General features: G+C 40.7%; 1 protein-coding gene across 1 annotated transcript in view; it reads left to right on the top strand.

Annotated features, from left to right (window-relative positions):
* The window catches only part of LOC139746838 (putative ferric-chelate reductase 1 homolog), a 79,696-nt gene that overhangs the window by 46,131 nt on the left and 15,833 nt on the right, over window positions 1–17,732 (top strand). The window contains 6 exon segments of the mRNA XM_071658433.1: window positions 597–688; window positions 9,336–10,011; window positions 11,276–11,376; window positions 13,857–13,968; window positions 16,039–16,134; window positions 16,498–16,654. Coding sequence (XP_071514534.1) covers window positions 597–688; window positions 9,336–10,011; window positions 11,276–11,376; window positions 13,857–13,968; window positions 16,039–16,134; window positions 16,498–16,654 — 1,234 coding nt within the window.

Genomic DNA, 17,732 nt, shown 5'->3' with positions numbered 1-17,732 from the left:
GGAGAACTAACTCTTTTGTGGAGTTCGATTTTATACCTTTGTAACAAAAAGTGACTTTATTTCGTTGTGTACTGGATATGAACTTGTCAAGAATTTCTGCAGATGCCTACTTTATACATGACCTAGGACTGGGACGGGACGTCTTGGGTGTTGGCTGCAAGAACACGACCTGGGACGATCCAGATTAGTGGAGGAGCACCAGTGTTTGGGATACACAAGGGTTAGCGGGCAAATTCACCTCCGAGGACTCCATATGGCCATATTATCCCCCTTCAAAAAAGGCAGACAAGGGATTTCGAGAAATGAGGTTTTGCGAAAACTCACCCCAGTAAATAATGGCGTCTCATCTGCAAATTGTTGCTATTCATTCATACGAGTTTTGTTGGATGAATTTCCCAGTTTCCCGCTCCGCGAATGATCGCGGCGCGCAATAGTTTATTTACCAAGTGTGTGTACGATAAGTTAGTAATTATAATATTTTATCAGTTCTGTTAAAGATACTGTCGGGGTTATTTTGAAGGTGTGTTATTTAGCTTGTAATGAAAGTTTGAAGTATGTCAGGGACTTATTTTGTGTGTCTCTCTTGCCCCCAACAGAACGCCGTTACCCACCGTGGTTCCTCCCCGAAGAAGAAGGTGCGACTCATGTGGGAACCTCCATCCGACTTCGTTGGCGACGTCGTCTTTACGTAAGTAGAGCACGGTAGACCTCCGAGGACTTCTGCTGGTGAACTCCAGACAGTGTTGGGTGAAGCTCTTGGGCTTGTTGCTCCTGCCCTCCTGTGTAGGGACAGTTGTAAATATTAGGTAGATTGTTCATGATAGTAACTTTTCCCGTGTCGCCCTCTGCGGCGTGCACGAGATACGTGGGTAGCATTATTTTGAACCTGCGTCCACGTCTGTCAAGGTTATTTTAGTAGCATTTTCGCCTGTCTTGTGAAGAAACGCTCTAGACATTCTAACCTGCCCCTTATCATGGCGCGACCGTGAGGGAATGGACAATGAGTGCGTGTGGAGGAAGGTAATAGGCTGGTGTTGAGGAGCGACACGTACGGCGATCATGGTTGCTTAAACCACCACGCTCTTGCGTCAGTAGAAGGTCGAGTCTGGTCCATCACCCTGGTCGCCTTTCGGTGTTCAGACAGCATAGAGGGAATTTGCGTTTTATTTTACTGCTCAAATAATGTCGATGCTACTTTCCAAGTCTCATTTTTTTATATATAGATAATGAAGGAGAGGTACTGAATTGATTTATCGAACGCCCGTATCGGACGTATATACAGTGACTAAAAACATTCAAGGCGTAGGAATAAAACGCCCAGAATTGTAAGACATTTTGTTTCGTTTCTTTAGTGGAGAGAGAGAGTGATGTGTGTGGGGAGGTCGTAGGGTTGAGGGAGGCGTCGACTGTTGTAGGGGTGAAGGATAGGTGAGCCTTCCTGGATTGTGTGTGGTGGTAGTACTGCTGATGGGTGTGTAAGGTGTGTAATAGTGGTGAGGGTGTTGGGGGAGTGAAGGGAGGAGTTAGTGTGGTTCATGCGTGGTTTTGAAGCGGATGCAGCGTAACCAGTTAAGGAATACAAGGGAAGGCTTGGTAATAGAAGACGCTGATTAATGGCTTTTGATTCTTTTATTTTTAATGTTGGAGGACCATAACAGCATCATTAATTTGTGATTTGTATTGATGGAGACAGGGTCGTAAAGGTGAAGGCTCCTCCTCACCCAAAGGTTGAAGAGTAGAAGAGTAATGCAGAGGGTTCATCCCAACCCACTGCTTCCCCAATCATCTCATCCGGCAGGAAAATAGTTATGCAGGAGCACCATGTCGTATGAAAAGAATGTATATGAAAATTGCATGAGTAAGGGTGAATGGAAAAAGCGTTTGAATACGTCAATCGCCATTAACTGCATAGAGGAAGTATTTTAGCGTCTTGTTTGTGAAAAAGAAAATGCCGAATGTAGATATTGTCAGTTTGGTATTGGCTCAGTCACTAATAATATCATTAAAGTAATTGTCGAATATTGCTTCTAATGCAGTGATGTCTTCGTTTCCACAGTATGTGGTGGTAATTTACTTCAGTGTTCTGTATCTGATGTGACACGTTTGTATTACATTTCTTTTACTTTATTCTTTCATTTCTGGTTCATGCTCTATGTAGCTTAGAAAACTGGGTGGCCTTCAGTAAAGAATGGAAATGGTGTAGCCCGGGAAGCAGTGGCCACCAGTAGAGAGTTGAAAAATGAATGTAGTAAGGCAGGAAGAGGCCAACAGGATAGGTATAGGAGATGAGGCCTAGGCTTAGGGTGACATGCCTGGCCGGGCCGGGGAGGTGGCAGGCGGGTTAACGTATAGCATTTTCGACGGTCGGGAGTAGGATAGTGTAGCTCTGTTTTCCCCCGCCGACCGCCGTCCCCAAGCCCCTCCCACGACATAGATGGTAACCTGCGATGTGTTGTCAGTGGATCTCGGGTTGTGGTAGGGTCGTGATGCTGGTGACCCCGAGGCTCGCACGACCAGGGCACCAAGTCGTTATGGGGGAAGGGGGGGATTTCATCTACCCGGGATTACTATGGCGGGAGGTGGAGAACTCTGCCTCCCTATGAGGGTACGAGGTCACAGGAGGTCGGGTCAGGAAAGCTTTTCCTCCCTCTTACCTTGGGCACAAGGTCAGGTAAACTTTATCCGGACCAGTACACTCTTGCTCTCCCAATGTAGGGGTATTTGAAGGAAGAGGAAGCTTCCACGTAGGAGCTGGGAAGGAGGGAGGGAGGTACTCCCCTTCCCCTGGGGATAGACTACTGACCACCTCCTCCTCCTCCTCCTCCTGGGGGTAAGTCTGCTGACCTCAGCCCTGGAGGAAACATATCAAGCGAAGCAGCCTCGCGGCTCCCGGGCCCGCCTGGCCTGGCCTGTCCGGCAAGGTTGACACACAGGGGGCGGTATGTGCACGAGCTCACCTTGGCGTTTTGTTCCTCCGTCACGCATGAAAGTCTGTGCCGCGGGGGAGACACTGCCGCTCCAGACTATGGTCATATAATGAATGGCTCACGATTGTTTTACGTCCACACATTTCAGCAGGAACTCTGAGTAAAAGAATGTAGAATACTCGTAAATAATCTGGATGAATGGAATACACGGCAACGTAGGTATGAATGCCGGCAGCATACTAAAACCGTAAAACGTTGTGTGAGAGAGAAATTTAGAAATACTGGGTCCCCCACGGGTGTTACATATCCCTCCCGTATTGTACGAATAGGTATTTAGAAAAATTGGCAGTTACACACACACACACACACACACACACACACACACACACACACACACACACCTTTTCTCAGTCAGTAAAAATAGACAATAGGGTTTAAGGACGGCGGAGAAAGTGAAAGTGGCCAAGTGGGAGGGCGGCTCCAGGCAGGGGCGGCGGCCTTTCCTCCCACCCAGCTGCTGGGGGTGATGAAGTGAGGGGGTGGGGGTGGATGGCCTCCTCCACCCTGCTGCTCGGGTGGTTGGCGGGAGTAAGTGGACGTGTTCTCACCCCCAGGAGATAGGAGGCGGAGTATTAAAAGAGGTTGGACGAGGAGGAGCAGGTGGAAGAGCAGGAGACGAGGGGAGAGAGGCATATGGACCAGAAGGAAGGAAAGGGAGGGGTCGGGAGAATGGGAACCAGGAGGAACAGGTGGAAAAGGAGGAAGGGAACAGTGTTGGGAGGACAGGGATGTAGATTATGTAGCCAAAATTCTGACAGTGATTCAGGAAGGGAAGGGTTCGTGGCACACTGCGGGAGAAATAACAGTACCGACCTGTGGCCCAAGGCTGAGCCATTCGTCACCACCCTGGTGGAAAAGGAGGGAGAGCACGTGACGAGGAGGTTAACTAGTTAGGCAGATCTGCCGCAAGGAGAGGAGGGACGTGCTCAGGAAGTACAGAGGAGGAGTAAGATGGAAGAAGAGGAGGAGGAGAATTGTGAGGTTTGGAAAATGAGGAGGACCAGCAAGAGGAGTAGGTGGAGGGGGACAGGACGTTAGAGGAGCAGCAGAGCTGAGCGTCAGGTATAGAAGGAAGGAGGAGATGCCTTGGATCTGAGAAGAAACCAATTATGTGCTGCGCAGTCGTCAGCATTTGGGCGAGGGGTGTAGAGTAAGGGGCGTGAATCCAGTTTGGTCCTGCTCTTTAAGGATTTTTTGTGCCGAGGGACATTTGATAGATTATGTGGATGACATTAAATCAGCGACATTGCTGGGCTAGTATAGCAGCTGGCACGGTATAATAACTTTTTTTTTCAAGTAGGTTGCAGTGGGTGAAGGTACCGGCGGCTTCCGCATCGGATGTTCCAGTTTTTAATGAAGAGATGATGACATTCTCCTGACAGTCAGTCGCAGTGTGGACTTTCAGTCTGTCAACAGTGTCCCGTGCATGGTATCAGTTGGTGTGTTGACCTGGTTAAGTCACCCTCTTTACCCCTTACCTTTTCTTCATCACCTGTGTCGGCATTTGTCTCCCACTTCTGTCCCTCCTGTTCCTGCCTGTATTTATCCCTTCCCATCCTTCTACCATGTGCTCGTTCACCCCATTTTCTCTTCTCTTTATCTCTCTTTCTTCCTTTTCATCCGTCTGTCTCTATTTGACTAGTTGGGTTGTTATGGTGAGTGTAACTTAACGTAACAGTCGCAGCCGGAACATTGGGTGATGAAGGTAGCGTGTTGCATGTGATATTGATCATTTCCCGAGTGTCCGAGATGAGCCAAAATGATTTTCGAAAAAGACATATATATATATACTTGTCGGACGGGAGTGGAGAAAACCCGCGGGCACCGTTGTCGCTAACCTCCACAATCCTGGAAGGAGGAGGAGGAGGAGGAGGAGGAGGCCTTCTGGTGCCGGATCCAGAACGGCGCGCGGCTGTCTTGGCTGCCGGGTTGACTCGATTGGCTCATCCAGACTAGTGTCGGCTCTGGGGACAAATTGTGCAATCTTGTCTAAACATCGCTCGCCGTCCTTTGGTGAATACTTGATATATAAGTGCGATGATTTAGGCTGATGATAAGTGCATGGTGTGAGTTGAGTTAGTGTAAGCGGGATTTCAGTCTTGACATTCACAACTGATGGGATAAGGCACAAGTAAGCGTGGGATCCAATCGTAAAACTTTCCATTATATTGCTCATATCAGGAACGTTCGCTCGAACATAAATTTCAAAGGTAGAGAGAGAGAGAGAGAGAGAGAGAGAGAGAGAGAGAGAGAGAGAGAGAGAGAGAGAGAGAGAGAGAGAGAGAGAGAGATTGAATTTAGTTTTCTCCAAAATGTTACACCTTTGGTATATTGCTGGTACATTAAAGTGGCAATGACTTCCAAGGATAAATGGAACTTTCCTGGACGCCATGAGCACGAAGATACGACCCTCAAACACGACTCTTAGGCATGATGCCTTAGCTAGGACATCGTCCCCAAGGATCGTAACATTGTGATCAAGGGATTCAAGTGTAAGATGTCTCTTGGTGTCTGTGATTCCCGTATAATCACATTAGTGTAGTCGAGCAAGTCGGATCACCCTTTTTTTATACAATATATTTGATATTTTGAATGATTAGGCCTGATCGATAGTACCTGTCACTTCAAGTTGCGCGTGAGTCGTGGTGCCACGATTTAGCTTGTTTTACTTTCTCTGGACGCTGAATACCATAGTTAGATAAGAAGTGGACTGCTCTCATAAGACGACTAGGGCTAGTTCTTGCCCAAGAGGCTTCAAAAAAAAAACTTTTTTAAGTATTTTTTTCCACTTTGAAAGTGTTTGTTTAAATACTGGAAATCATTTTGCTCTGCATGACTAGCAGTTTGTTACTCGTTTAGGTAAAATGAGGATCTGATTAACCTACACGGCAGGTCGCTGAAGAAGTTGTCTTGTGTATGAATTGGCAATTAAACAGGAAGATAGATTGGTAATAAATGTTATTATAATTATTTTTAGTATTGTTATTATTAGTAGTAGTAGTGGTAGTATTTGTAGCCCCCAGGACTCCTTTAATTTGACTCCAACTGCTTCGATGCTGCACTCCACGCAGGAGCAGGTATATATATATATATATATATATATATATATATATATATATATATATATATATATATATATATATAAAGCATCTGCGTATCTTTTATCATGATAGGTCAAAAAAGTATGAGGCAGGTAGATAAGTTGAGTTAGCCATATGTGTAAGATGATAATTACGATTTTTCAGTGTATTTAATTTCGTGAGTAGGAAGACTGATGAGCTGTCTCGGCTGTATAGAGGCAGAAGAGGCTTTGCATTGCAATTTAATTCCTGAAGAGAAATTACAAACTTTTGGGCCAGGGAAATTACAAAGTGCGTCTCTGTGTTACAGCTGAGTAGGGTAATTGAGGTTGTTACAGAGACCTAGATTGTTATGATGATTGATTGATTCACAAATCACTTTGGCGAGTGTCTTGCCAGTCGCTTCTGGAACCCCTCCCGCCATCTGGGAGTCAGCGGTTGAGGAGGAAAACTCGAAAAACAAGACCTACAAGTTGAAATGGAAGGGTGACTGTACGAGCAGTTCTCGATTCCGTTTGGCGATGTCACGAACCAGTTATCCATGAGAGATTTGAACGGCGTTATCTGCATGTTCCTTTCCTTCTTTGTGAAACGGATTTACATCGACTGATGTAATGTCAGACATGTTACTTTTTACAGGAGTTCGCTACTTTTTTCTTTTACCTCAGTTTATCTCCACATCTTCACTGTTCCGTTTTGTCGTCTACTGAAATTAAATGAATTTGGTTCATTTAGATTTAATGGTATGGGGAAAAAAAAAAAAGAGCGAACGATATGTAGTTTTGTAATGTCTTGTAGTTGCAGTGTGTGGCAGTAGGTGTCAGTGGGAGTTGCTCAGCTGAACCAGTTTGTGTCGTCAGCCTACCATATCAGTATTATTATTACCACACTCTAGCATTATTACACTGATGTCATCATACATCATACTCAGGAGCAAACCATTATTTTCGAAAGAACTGAGGGTGAATGTAGGAAGATTCGTGATGCACTAAAGTGAATGATTCTGTGATCTTACGATCTTTACATAATTCTAAATGTAATTTCATGTTAGTACAATTTATTACTTGTTATACACAACGCATAAATGAAAACCGCGAAATAGGAGGGTAGGCGTTGCAAGCCATTCCCTTTAAACGTCTAGCTGAAGCAGAATATGTGTTTGAGAAGAAACCTGGCCTGGCAGAATTCCATGAGGATAAAGGTATGAGTCACGTGGGATTACGTCATGTCTTTCCTGACCCTGAGGCACAATGTTCGGCGATACTCTTGACTGAAATATATGGCTCAGGCGGATATGATAATAATGATAATAATGATGATGATAATAATGATAACCATTGCTCTGAAAGGCTTGCATAACTAGTATACATGGGGGGGGGGGGATCACAAAGTTGATACTATCTTCCGCGAGCAGATCTGGTGGGGACAGCATCGTGTGTGCCACGTGAAACCATTTTTCGAAAAAAAAAAAAAAAAGCAGACATACAGCTTGTCTTGCCAGTGCCTTTAAATCAGGGATGAGTGGAGAGCCTTCGCATGTCTTTCGTGATACAACCCCATGCTAATTCAGTTCCCGCTCTCTCGGGAGCATGTTAGCATTTCATATTGTAAACAGTAAGTTGAAACGAGAATGTAGTGTATTGAGATTTTTGGAGAGGGGGGGGGGGGCAGAACCTCAAAATATCAGTGCCTGTAGACCTACGGTTGGCGCTGTAGCTGCTATGAAATTCTCAGCGTGTCGTCGTTTGGACTGCGAAGAGTAGCAATGTTAGCCCATGCTATTATATATATACTTCCGTATTTAGGCTGTTAACTTTTAAATCTGTGTGGTTCTCAGAGATGAACTGAACACTGGTTTCGAAGTAGGAAGTACGTAACGGCATTTTTGAGCGGTATTTTTGGAATTCATACAGTGTTTAGCAGTAGTACAGGTCTGCATCTTACATGACGAGGATGACATTCAAGAGTTGTTCTTAGATATGGTGAAAGTTTATGACTTACAGGTTAGTGTTAAACCGTTCCCTTGGTTTCTACCTTCGGTTATAATCGTACATATCCATTGTCTTTATTCAGTTATATATCATTTCTTAGTCTTTTAATTAGGGGTTCTTTCTTGTATTGGCATAGTTGCTGTACTCTCATTTTCGTTCTGCACATGCCTTTCACTTATACTTTCCCCAGCTGCACGTTGCGTTTTCTTATACTATTGTTAACATGCGAGTTCTTTTAAACGCGGTTTTTATTAATCCCTTTCTCTTTGCCCCCTTTCCTGCCCCCAAGTGTTTCTGGTTTTTAGAACATCATCATCCAAGTATCTTTTAGGGACTGTGTACACCTGAGGAGCATTTAGTTAAAGCGAAATCTCCATAACAGATATCTGGTTATCCAAATGCAAAACTGTAGTGGATGTTCCATGAAACACTGTCACCAACAAAAAATAATCCGACGTTACACATTGGTTGCATGGAATGAACTAAGCTTGGTTAGACATTTTTTTTTTCCGAAAATATAAAAGTTTCAAAACCAAAGGTGAAAATCTCTTCAAGTTTCGAGCCAAGATAAATTCTTGCTTAAACCTATTTGTAAACGGTTTAACGTGGGTAAAATCGAGGACAAATTTGTAGGTGTCATTTATTTCAGTTATGAAGATGATGGGAAAATGTTAACTTGAAAGGATCATGAATACCAGACCTGAACTTTTTTGTTTAGTAATGAATGTTATGTTTTAAGTACGGTACAATGTACGATGACGATGGACACAACAGTCCTTTGCCATGATATTCTTTTTCACTAAAATTGTTTCTGTAAAAAAAATCGATCCAAAAGACTGTGAAATATGAAAATGAATTATAGTAACATTAAAAGTTCTCAGAATTCATAAGCAGTTATTTCAAAATCTAAGAGACGATTGTGTACATAATGATCATTTACGTTTTAATAATTCATAAATTTCCCACCAAAATAACGAAAACACACACATAGGTGTGTGTGTTTGTGTGTACATAGGAGAAAAGTTATGCCATGTACACATGTACCTACGAGGTTGAGGCGATGCAACACGACAGTAAAACCTTAATTCAGTCATGACGCGCATGCGCATTGTGATTGGTAAGGATCAGAAAAATTCATTGAAAAAGGCAGCACATATCTTCCATACTACAGCATTAGTTATTTATATGTGGTTTTCTTGCTATTTGACAATGGTAAGCTGTGTTTTTTTCTGATTATGATAATGAAACATTCTATCAACAATTTTTTTTTTCTCCAGGGGATGTTTCGTAAATGAGAAGATAATCTTTTGGGTTGATGTCACCTCAGAGAAGGTTACAGTTGCCAAGCGTGAGGTGGCTGTTGCTCCACCTCCACCCACTACCACCTCAACATCCACCACTACCACCACCACTACTACTACTACCACGACCACCACTAAGCCTTCTGTAAGCTCAGATATAGGAGCACTTAGTCCAGAGAATGCCGGTGATACTGTCATCAGTGTGGTTGATGCACCTAGTGCGGATGTAGTTGAGAATGATATCAGTGTGGCTAACCCTGAGGATAATAGTATTCCCTCGTCCACTGTTGCTTCTGCCCCAACTTCCGTCTCCACTTCCACAGTATCTGTCTCTACTTCCAATAATCCTAGTAGTCCTGTTAGTGAGAATAGTACCGATAGCAGTAGTAATAGTCCAGTGGGCACAGGTGAGGGCAAAGATGTTGCAGAGGGTGCAGATGATGTTGCTGAAGAAGATGAAGGAAACGGCGAAGATACTGCAGAGGAACCTGTTGTCACAGGTGGATCTACCAGAACGAAACCAACACGGAGGAGGTTTGGCTTGTTTGGGCGATTCAAGACCACTACCAAAGCCCCTACCACAACCTCCACTGCTGCTGTCACCACTGAATCCACCACTGCACCTAGCATTCTTAGTGAAGAATATCCACCAGTTAGTACTCTCTTTGCAGGATGAGTTCTTTCTTAGACTGCTTTCTTGAGTTTGATAAATTCCAGTATGCTATGAGTACACCATAGTATACAAAATTGTGCAGTAGTAATTATTTTTTAATATTAGCTAACACAGTATTAGTTTATTGCAACGTGTATTAAGCTTTACAGTTGGTGCATACAGTAAACAGATGCCATTTACTTTGGTATGAGAATAGTGTAGACAAGTAATTGAACTGAATCAAGTCACACTAAGAATAAAATTTTATGTAACTAACTTTGTACAGTACAAGTTTACTAAGATTAATGACATTGTAATAGCATGATGGTAACAGTTCTTTAGCTAATGCTGTACATGCAAGTTGACTATTAAGTTCATCATGAATAACAAAGTTAAAACGGTTGAGGTAAAAAGTTTGAAATATTGTAACAAAGAAATATCTAAAACCCATGCACTAATCCATCTTGTTCCCAATACTTTCCTGGTGGTGGTTCTTCTCAGGGATAAAAAGCATGCACTGCACATTGGTGGTGGGTAGAACTCAACAGCCGAATGTGGAAAGTACTCTCTAGAAACATAAATGATGGTGTTTTTTGCAGAGCAATTTAGAACAGAAGGGAGCTTTTAAGACGAGTGAGAAGGTAGTTATATAAATGTGTAATGATGTGAATCCTTTTGTGAAATGCTTGTTTAAGGTGTGTGGGGGAAAAGGTATGTGCATGTAGATAGGTTGGCAGGTGATTTAATGGCTTGGTTAGGAACTGAGGTAATTGCAGAATGTTGCATGTGTCGAAGGGGTGAATGTTTTGATTTTTTTTAATAAATCAGTAACATAATTATAATTTTCAGATTTTTTCAAAGGAATTAATTCGCTTTATAAACTGTAATATATATGATCAGTGCTTTTTTAACTGAATAACAAGGTGTTGGAAATCTCATTTTCAAAAAGATGCATGATTAATTGATGCTCATGTTTCTGATCATTTATTATTAAATTTTTAGCCTTTATTGCAGTTCTTAATGATTTTTTGAAATCAGAGGCTTTTACCATAATTAGACTTGTCTATATTTTTTAAGAACCTGGTTAATTTTACTCATACTATACTCAGATTTTCATATTATAACTTAAGATATATATGAGAAAAAAGTTTTTAACTTATATAAATGCCTGATATAAAGAAAACATAATTGTGATGTTAAAGAAGTAAATTCAGATGAATTTATTAATCTAAATGTGAAAACTAAGACTTTATTTAACTTGTAGGAGATACAGAGTTTGGCGTTGAAGTTAGTGAACATCTATGACAGCTGTGGTGAGAAGAAGGGATGTTTTGGTTTCCCCTCTGGGTGTGAGGAAAAGAAAAAGTAAGTATAGCAAGAAACAGCAAAAGTACAATGAAGGTAGACGAACATTTGATTACAGGAGATGAAGTTCAGGTTGGAGAATTGGTATAGATGAATGACAGTAAGAGATATTGTGCAGATGAGAGATGAGGCATATGTGAGTGATCAGGTAAAGGTGAATGAGGGAATGAAAATTAAGGCTGTTTTGAAGAACTGAAAGAATTGAGGTACATTTGATGAGCTATGAGATAGCAGTTAAGTGCAATTGCAGACAATAATCTTGGAACCCACTAAACACATTGTACAGACCTATCTGTCATTACAGTTAGAGACAAAAGGGTTGGTACAACATTAACAAAATGCATGGCAATACTTAGTTATGGACTTCGAGCAGGTTGTGTGTTAAATATAGTACAATTGATCAATATTGAGAGTTAAAGCATTGCAAGTAGTACAGTATGAGGTACAGGTGATTGACATTGAGAGAGATGTACAGATAAGAAATACTGAGAGTGACTGACACTGAGATAAAGTACAGGTCAGTGTTAGTAAAAGATAAGGTCCTTGTGAGGGATGAAGAGATATAGAAAGGCAAGAGGTAATGAGGTTTGAGGTACAGGTTAGGTTTATTGAGAAATGAGATTCAAAGATCTTGTGAAGTTCACGATAGTTTAGTGAAATGTTTAAAGACAGCGAGGGATAACATGAAAGAAAGTCAAAGATGAGATGTAGGAGAGGAATAATGACTGATGAGGAATAAGTATTGGTTGATATATGGATGATTGAGAAGCATAGGATAGTGAGAGATAAAGAGCAAGTGAGGAATTTTAACATATGTAGTACAAGCAAAGATCAGTAAGAAATGAAGCACACATTCAGAATGTGAATGAGAAGTCACAGGTGAGAAAGATGAAGGATGAGCTGTATCTGTGGAACATTGAGAGATGAGGCACTAAACGAAGATTAATGATAGATAAAGCACAAATGAAGATCAGTGAGCAATGAAAGATGGGGAACAGGAGACAGTGGTTGAAGGTGCACTTATGAGGGATTTAGGAGATGAGACACCAAGAATATACTGTGACAGGGGTTAAGTTTGATAAGCTATTGATAAGATGAGAGGTTTATTTATTGCAAAAAAGAAATGAAAAGATTTTAAAGAGATTCATAAGAAACATAGCAAGTAAACTTAAGATTTTTTGTGTGTTTTATTCAGTATTCAAACTATTTGCGTAATGTGACTGAATTTCTTTATTTGGCAATTCTAGCATGATGTAAAAAGAAATAATGTGATAGAGTTATATGGGAGTAATGTGAAAACAAGTACAGTTTTAGCATAGTTACCAGTGCCTAAGTTATATAATTATGCTAATGCTGCAATTTTGTAGTTGCCAAAATTGTGGCAGAAACATGCCCAAATCATGGCCATCTCCTATGAAAGGATAACTTAAGAGCATGGAAAAAGAATAATGAAGAAATTAGTGTGAGCTTCCAAGGTGTATTTAGACCTTACTCTTAAAGACTGGAAATGTTGCATGAAGGTGGAAAGAAAAAAGAAGGAAGAGAATTCTACAGCTTTGCAGTTTGGAGAGAATGGGGAATCATACAAGTTACATAAAAACTACGTCAAGCAGTCAGTTGCATGTTTTGACTCTAGGCCACAGTGGCTGGGACAGGAGCATTGGTTGAATTAGTACTAAGAGAACAGAGAAAGGGTAGCAGCATCTCAGCAGATGGAAAATGATGGTTGAAGAGAGGTGAAAGAATGACAGTTAACAAGATGGAAGGCTTTGATTCCACTCTGACCGAGAGTTACACTTCATAATAGGGCAAATCACACTCTTGTAAGTATAGAATTGCTGCTCACAAGAGAACCCAGGAAAGATTTTGCAGTGTTTGGTATATATAGTTTCTAGTTGATATTGGAGGATATAGTTATGCTTATAATGTTTTATGTATGTGCATTTTTGATTTGCAATGTTTTGAAATTTAATAGCAGGAAATGAGAGATTTAGAAAGATGTATAGGTAGAAAGAGCATTTTGAACTGTTTAATTCAGCTATGTCATTGCTTCCCAATTCTATGATGCACATGACTGAATTAAGACAGGAGATATGTTCAGAGTGAGAAGTAGAAATGCTGATGGAGGGAGAATGAGTTGAAGTATGCAGAGTGGAATCATTGGTGTGAAAGTAAATGGTATTAAAGGTTGAAGGAAGATTATTTATGCAGAAAAGAACTAGGGGAGCTATTGGAATAGGACAGAGCCATAAGGGTCAACAGTGTTCACAGCATAAGAGGGAGAAACTGCTTCCTCAGCAAGTACCATGATAGAATGTCTAGAAAGAAAGCTGTGCGTAAGAAAAGAGAAAAACGGAAAGATCAGAGGGAAGTTTTATGGTTAAGAGAAACATTACACATTTTCAAGTGCTTTGGAGATAGTGTTGGTTTTACTCAGGTTGGATGGTTATTAATATTTTCATGATTTTTTTTTGTTTTAGTTGTGTCATGATGATGACGTATACAAAAGTTTCTTCTGGTTACAAGTTTGAGATCATGGGAACCACCAGTTCTGGTTATGTAGCTGCTGGCCTTTCAGATGATAACACTATGGTAAGTACTACCTATTTAATCCTTTGTAAATTCCTAGGATTGAGTTATTTGACGGTAAAAGTTATGCTTTTTATTGCAAACATTTAGGGGACAGTACAGATTGTTGTATCAGGTCTGTGGGCATTTTTTAGGTTGTTGGGAGATCAACTTAGGCTCCCATTTCCATATTTTAATACAGACTATAATAAACAAGTCCTACTGTTATTCTTAAATATTATGAAAGGCCCATCGTTGATGTGGACTTTTGTCCATGACTGGAGCCTCCAACACAAAAATGAATTGACAGAAAAAAATTACAGTGTCTGCAAAAACTTTTCCTCTTTCCATACATTTTCAAAGGTAATTTCACACTTACATGTTATTACTTTGTCACCTCTCCTTTGGCCTTGATTACCATCTGCACACATATGAGCATGAAATTGGCAAGGTTCTTGAATTATTCTAGGTCCATGTTTTGGTTTCATAGGGTCTTGATTTGAATGAGGCAAGACACTGGTAAGGTGTTGTAGGAAGCAACTGCTTGATCATGCATTTTGAGCCCCATGGCACCTTGAAATTTCACACTTTCTTGCTTCTGGGAAAGAATTCAGGCTTTCTCCTCCATATAAAGGTAAGAGCCTACTCAACCATCTTAAAGCTCAGGTGGAAGAAATACAGCACCTAGAAGTGAAATTCCCAAAATGAAATAGCAGTCTAGAAGAGTAAATGAAGAACGTCATTCCTTCGGAGGCACACTGAGGCATAGTGTTGGTGCTCACACAGTAAGACACATTATTCTCAGTGACCAGATATTGGATGATTTCACCTTGAGAGTGTCTTATCTTTATACCCACAATAAACCTTAGCTGTGAATCGCCTTTGAAAATATATGGGGGAGCAGATAAGGATTTTGGTGGAGACTGTACCTTCACCAAACCTTGGATGGCTTCAGAGAATCCTGTCTATATGGGGTTTGGTTCTGCTTGTCTCTCAGTCTTTGCACCGAAAGTTACATTGTGGTGCAATAAATGGACCTCTGCTCTACATAGCTTTGTTAGACATCAGAGATGTCTTATTCTTGCAATCATATAGAAAGTTCCAAGTTACAGGTCCCTACATTTTTTTTTCTTTTAATGTATTGTTTTAATACAGTTTTCAGTTCTGTGCTACATTCTTTCTCCATAGCGCATGGATGGCTTATCCCTAAGGCCATGCTACACTCTACAATGTCCTTGCGCACAGCTCCCAATTCATTAGTTTATTGCCAAATTACTTTTTGTTGTTATATCAATTCCAATCCCATTTACATGACGAATCAAGTACGTAAAGCCTGTCAGTTCACTCATACACATCATCAATCAATGTCTATTATGCTGAGGTGAAATACTGTATGGAATTGCATGACAATACTAAAGTTTCTTCTTATTTTCACTAGCACATTAACTTTGTTCGTCATGGAAGATTGGTCTACGGTGGTTTTTATAGTAGCTAAACAAGGTCTTCCACTCTTAAGTCCTCAGCTTTTCCTTCAACTCGTCTTCCTGTACCTTCCTCTACATATCTCCAGACAATTTCATTGCAACTTATCTTTGTACTTATGACTTCCTCACCATTTTTCACATTCACTCTATCCATCGTCATCATCTTAATTTTTGTGGTCATCCCCTCGTTATATGTATTTGTTTTGCTTGAGGTATTACCAGACTCTTTTTGCAAGTAACTATACCACAAGTGACACATCACCTTTAGCATTGCCGTGTCACCATCAGTGATTGGAAAGGGGTACAGTCTCATTGAGGACTGTCTCACTCTAAAGGAGTCCATCTTTTCCCTGCTTCTATGGGAAGTTCAGCCTCATAGCTGCAGGAGGTCCATGAAAGGGTTCCTGAGGTTGTTTAATGATAATGTTCTGCTTGATCTTCCTATATCTATTCCCTTTTCAATATAAAATATTCTCTTATAAAACGGTCTCATTTTCCACTTAAATGTTCCATAGGTGTCCTGTATGTTTAGACATCAGTGATCTAATTCTAAGTCTTACTGAAAACCATATCTGCTGGTATTTTACATGTTATTCTTTATTGTTTTCAGGGAAAAGATAGTGTCATGGCTTGTAGAGTTTTGAATGGTGAAGCAGATGTTTTAATGGCATACAATAATGGAAAGAGCAATGAACTGCTTACAAATGTGAGTTGATTGTATAGCTGTACAACAGACTTATGTTAATGGTAGTAGGCATAAATAGGCATCTAAACTTTCATCAACTGTATATCTTCCTAAAGTTATGTAGAACTTTTTTGCTTATCCAGTCTCTGCACATCTAAAACCTTTTAATAAGTGATATTTTTCCAAATCAAATCTTGTGGATGAACTTTCAAGTACTGGGCTGTAAAATGTCTATTAGAACTTCCAAAAATTTTATTTTATTGTAAGAAGTTTGCTTATAAACTTCTTGAACAGTAGCATAAATAATAAGATTATGGTGAAGGAATACTTAGGTTTCTCTCATCCTAATTATAATAAAGAGTACTGAAGCATTTACCTTTTCAGAGCAAATATGGACTCAGTAATATTCAAACATTACAAGTAGATGGAAAAGTGTATTGCACTTTTGTACGACAAGCCCACACTGACATGGCAGGTGTTAATTTTGACCTGGACTCTGAGCGCTTCCACTTGATGCTTGCCATGGGACCCGCAGAAGAAAGTTAGTATATCTGGGAATTTTGTACTTTTAATCTTTAGGCAGACAATAGGTATTAGAGGTTAGTGAGAACATTGCACAAAAGTTACCTTCTGCCAGTGGCCTGGTAAGGGTGAGGCACTAAAGCCTTAGAAGCAGCACTGGAGTTCAGCAGTTATGAAGACTTGTTTTGCCTTGGCCACCGTCTTTAGGGAATTCCCAAAGGGAACAGGCATCAGAGATATAGGTAGATATATAAAATGTATAGTTAATATTTTTTCTCAGGGTCTTGTACTTTTTGGCATTTTCTCTAAAATCCTGATCTGTGCATATGATTTTGACAATAGTATGTGTGATGATTGGAGAAAAATACTGCAGCTCATTTATCCCCAGTGAGTTGTTGAAGGGGTAGGAGTATAGGGCTAGATATCCTTTCTTCCTGTATTATCACTGCATCTCTAGTTTTCCCTCAAAACTTTTCTGACAACTTGAGCTTTCTTACTATCATTCTTCTTGCTCCTTTTCCATATGCCTTACCTCATCCACAACTTCCGGTTCTTTGCCATTTAAACTGACATTACACTGTGACATATCATATCTTCCAAAATATAATCTTGTTTTTATTCATTCAGCATCCTCCACCTTACACATATCACTACCTGGCAGCCACACACATGATCCTGGGCTTGATTCTCAAGGTATAGTGGTAAATGGTTTACATCAGAAGAATGGCCCAATCACTCATATACACATATATATACATAAACACCCATACACACACGTATACATACAGACATATACATATATACGCATGTACATATTCATACTTGCTGCCTTCATCCGTTCCTGTCGCCACCCTGCCACACAGGAAATAGCATCCTCCCCCCTCCAGCAAGGTAGCACCAGGAAAAGACAAAAAGACCACATTCGTTCGCACTTTGTCTCTAGCTGTCGTGTAATGCACCAAAACCACAGCTTTTTTTTTTTTTCTTCTTTTTTCTTTTTTTTTTTTTTATACATCCAGGCCCCACAGACGCTTCACATGCCATGGTTCAATCCATTGACAGCACATCGACCCCCGTATATCACATCGTTCCAGTTC

Source organism: Panulirus ornatus, chromosome 66 (assembly GCF_036320965.1).
Source record: "Panulirus ornatus isolate Po-2019 chromosome 66, ASM3632096v1, whole genome shotgun sequence".
In the NCBI taxonomy this organism is placed as follows: Eukaryota; Metazoa; Arthropoda; class Malacostraca; order Decapoda; family Palinuridae; genus Panulirus; species Panulirus ornatus.
The sequence above is the reverse complement of the archived record's forward strand: the minus strand, read 5'-3'. Positions and strand labels throughout refer to the sequence as shown.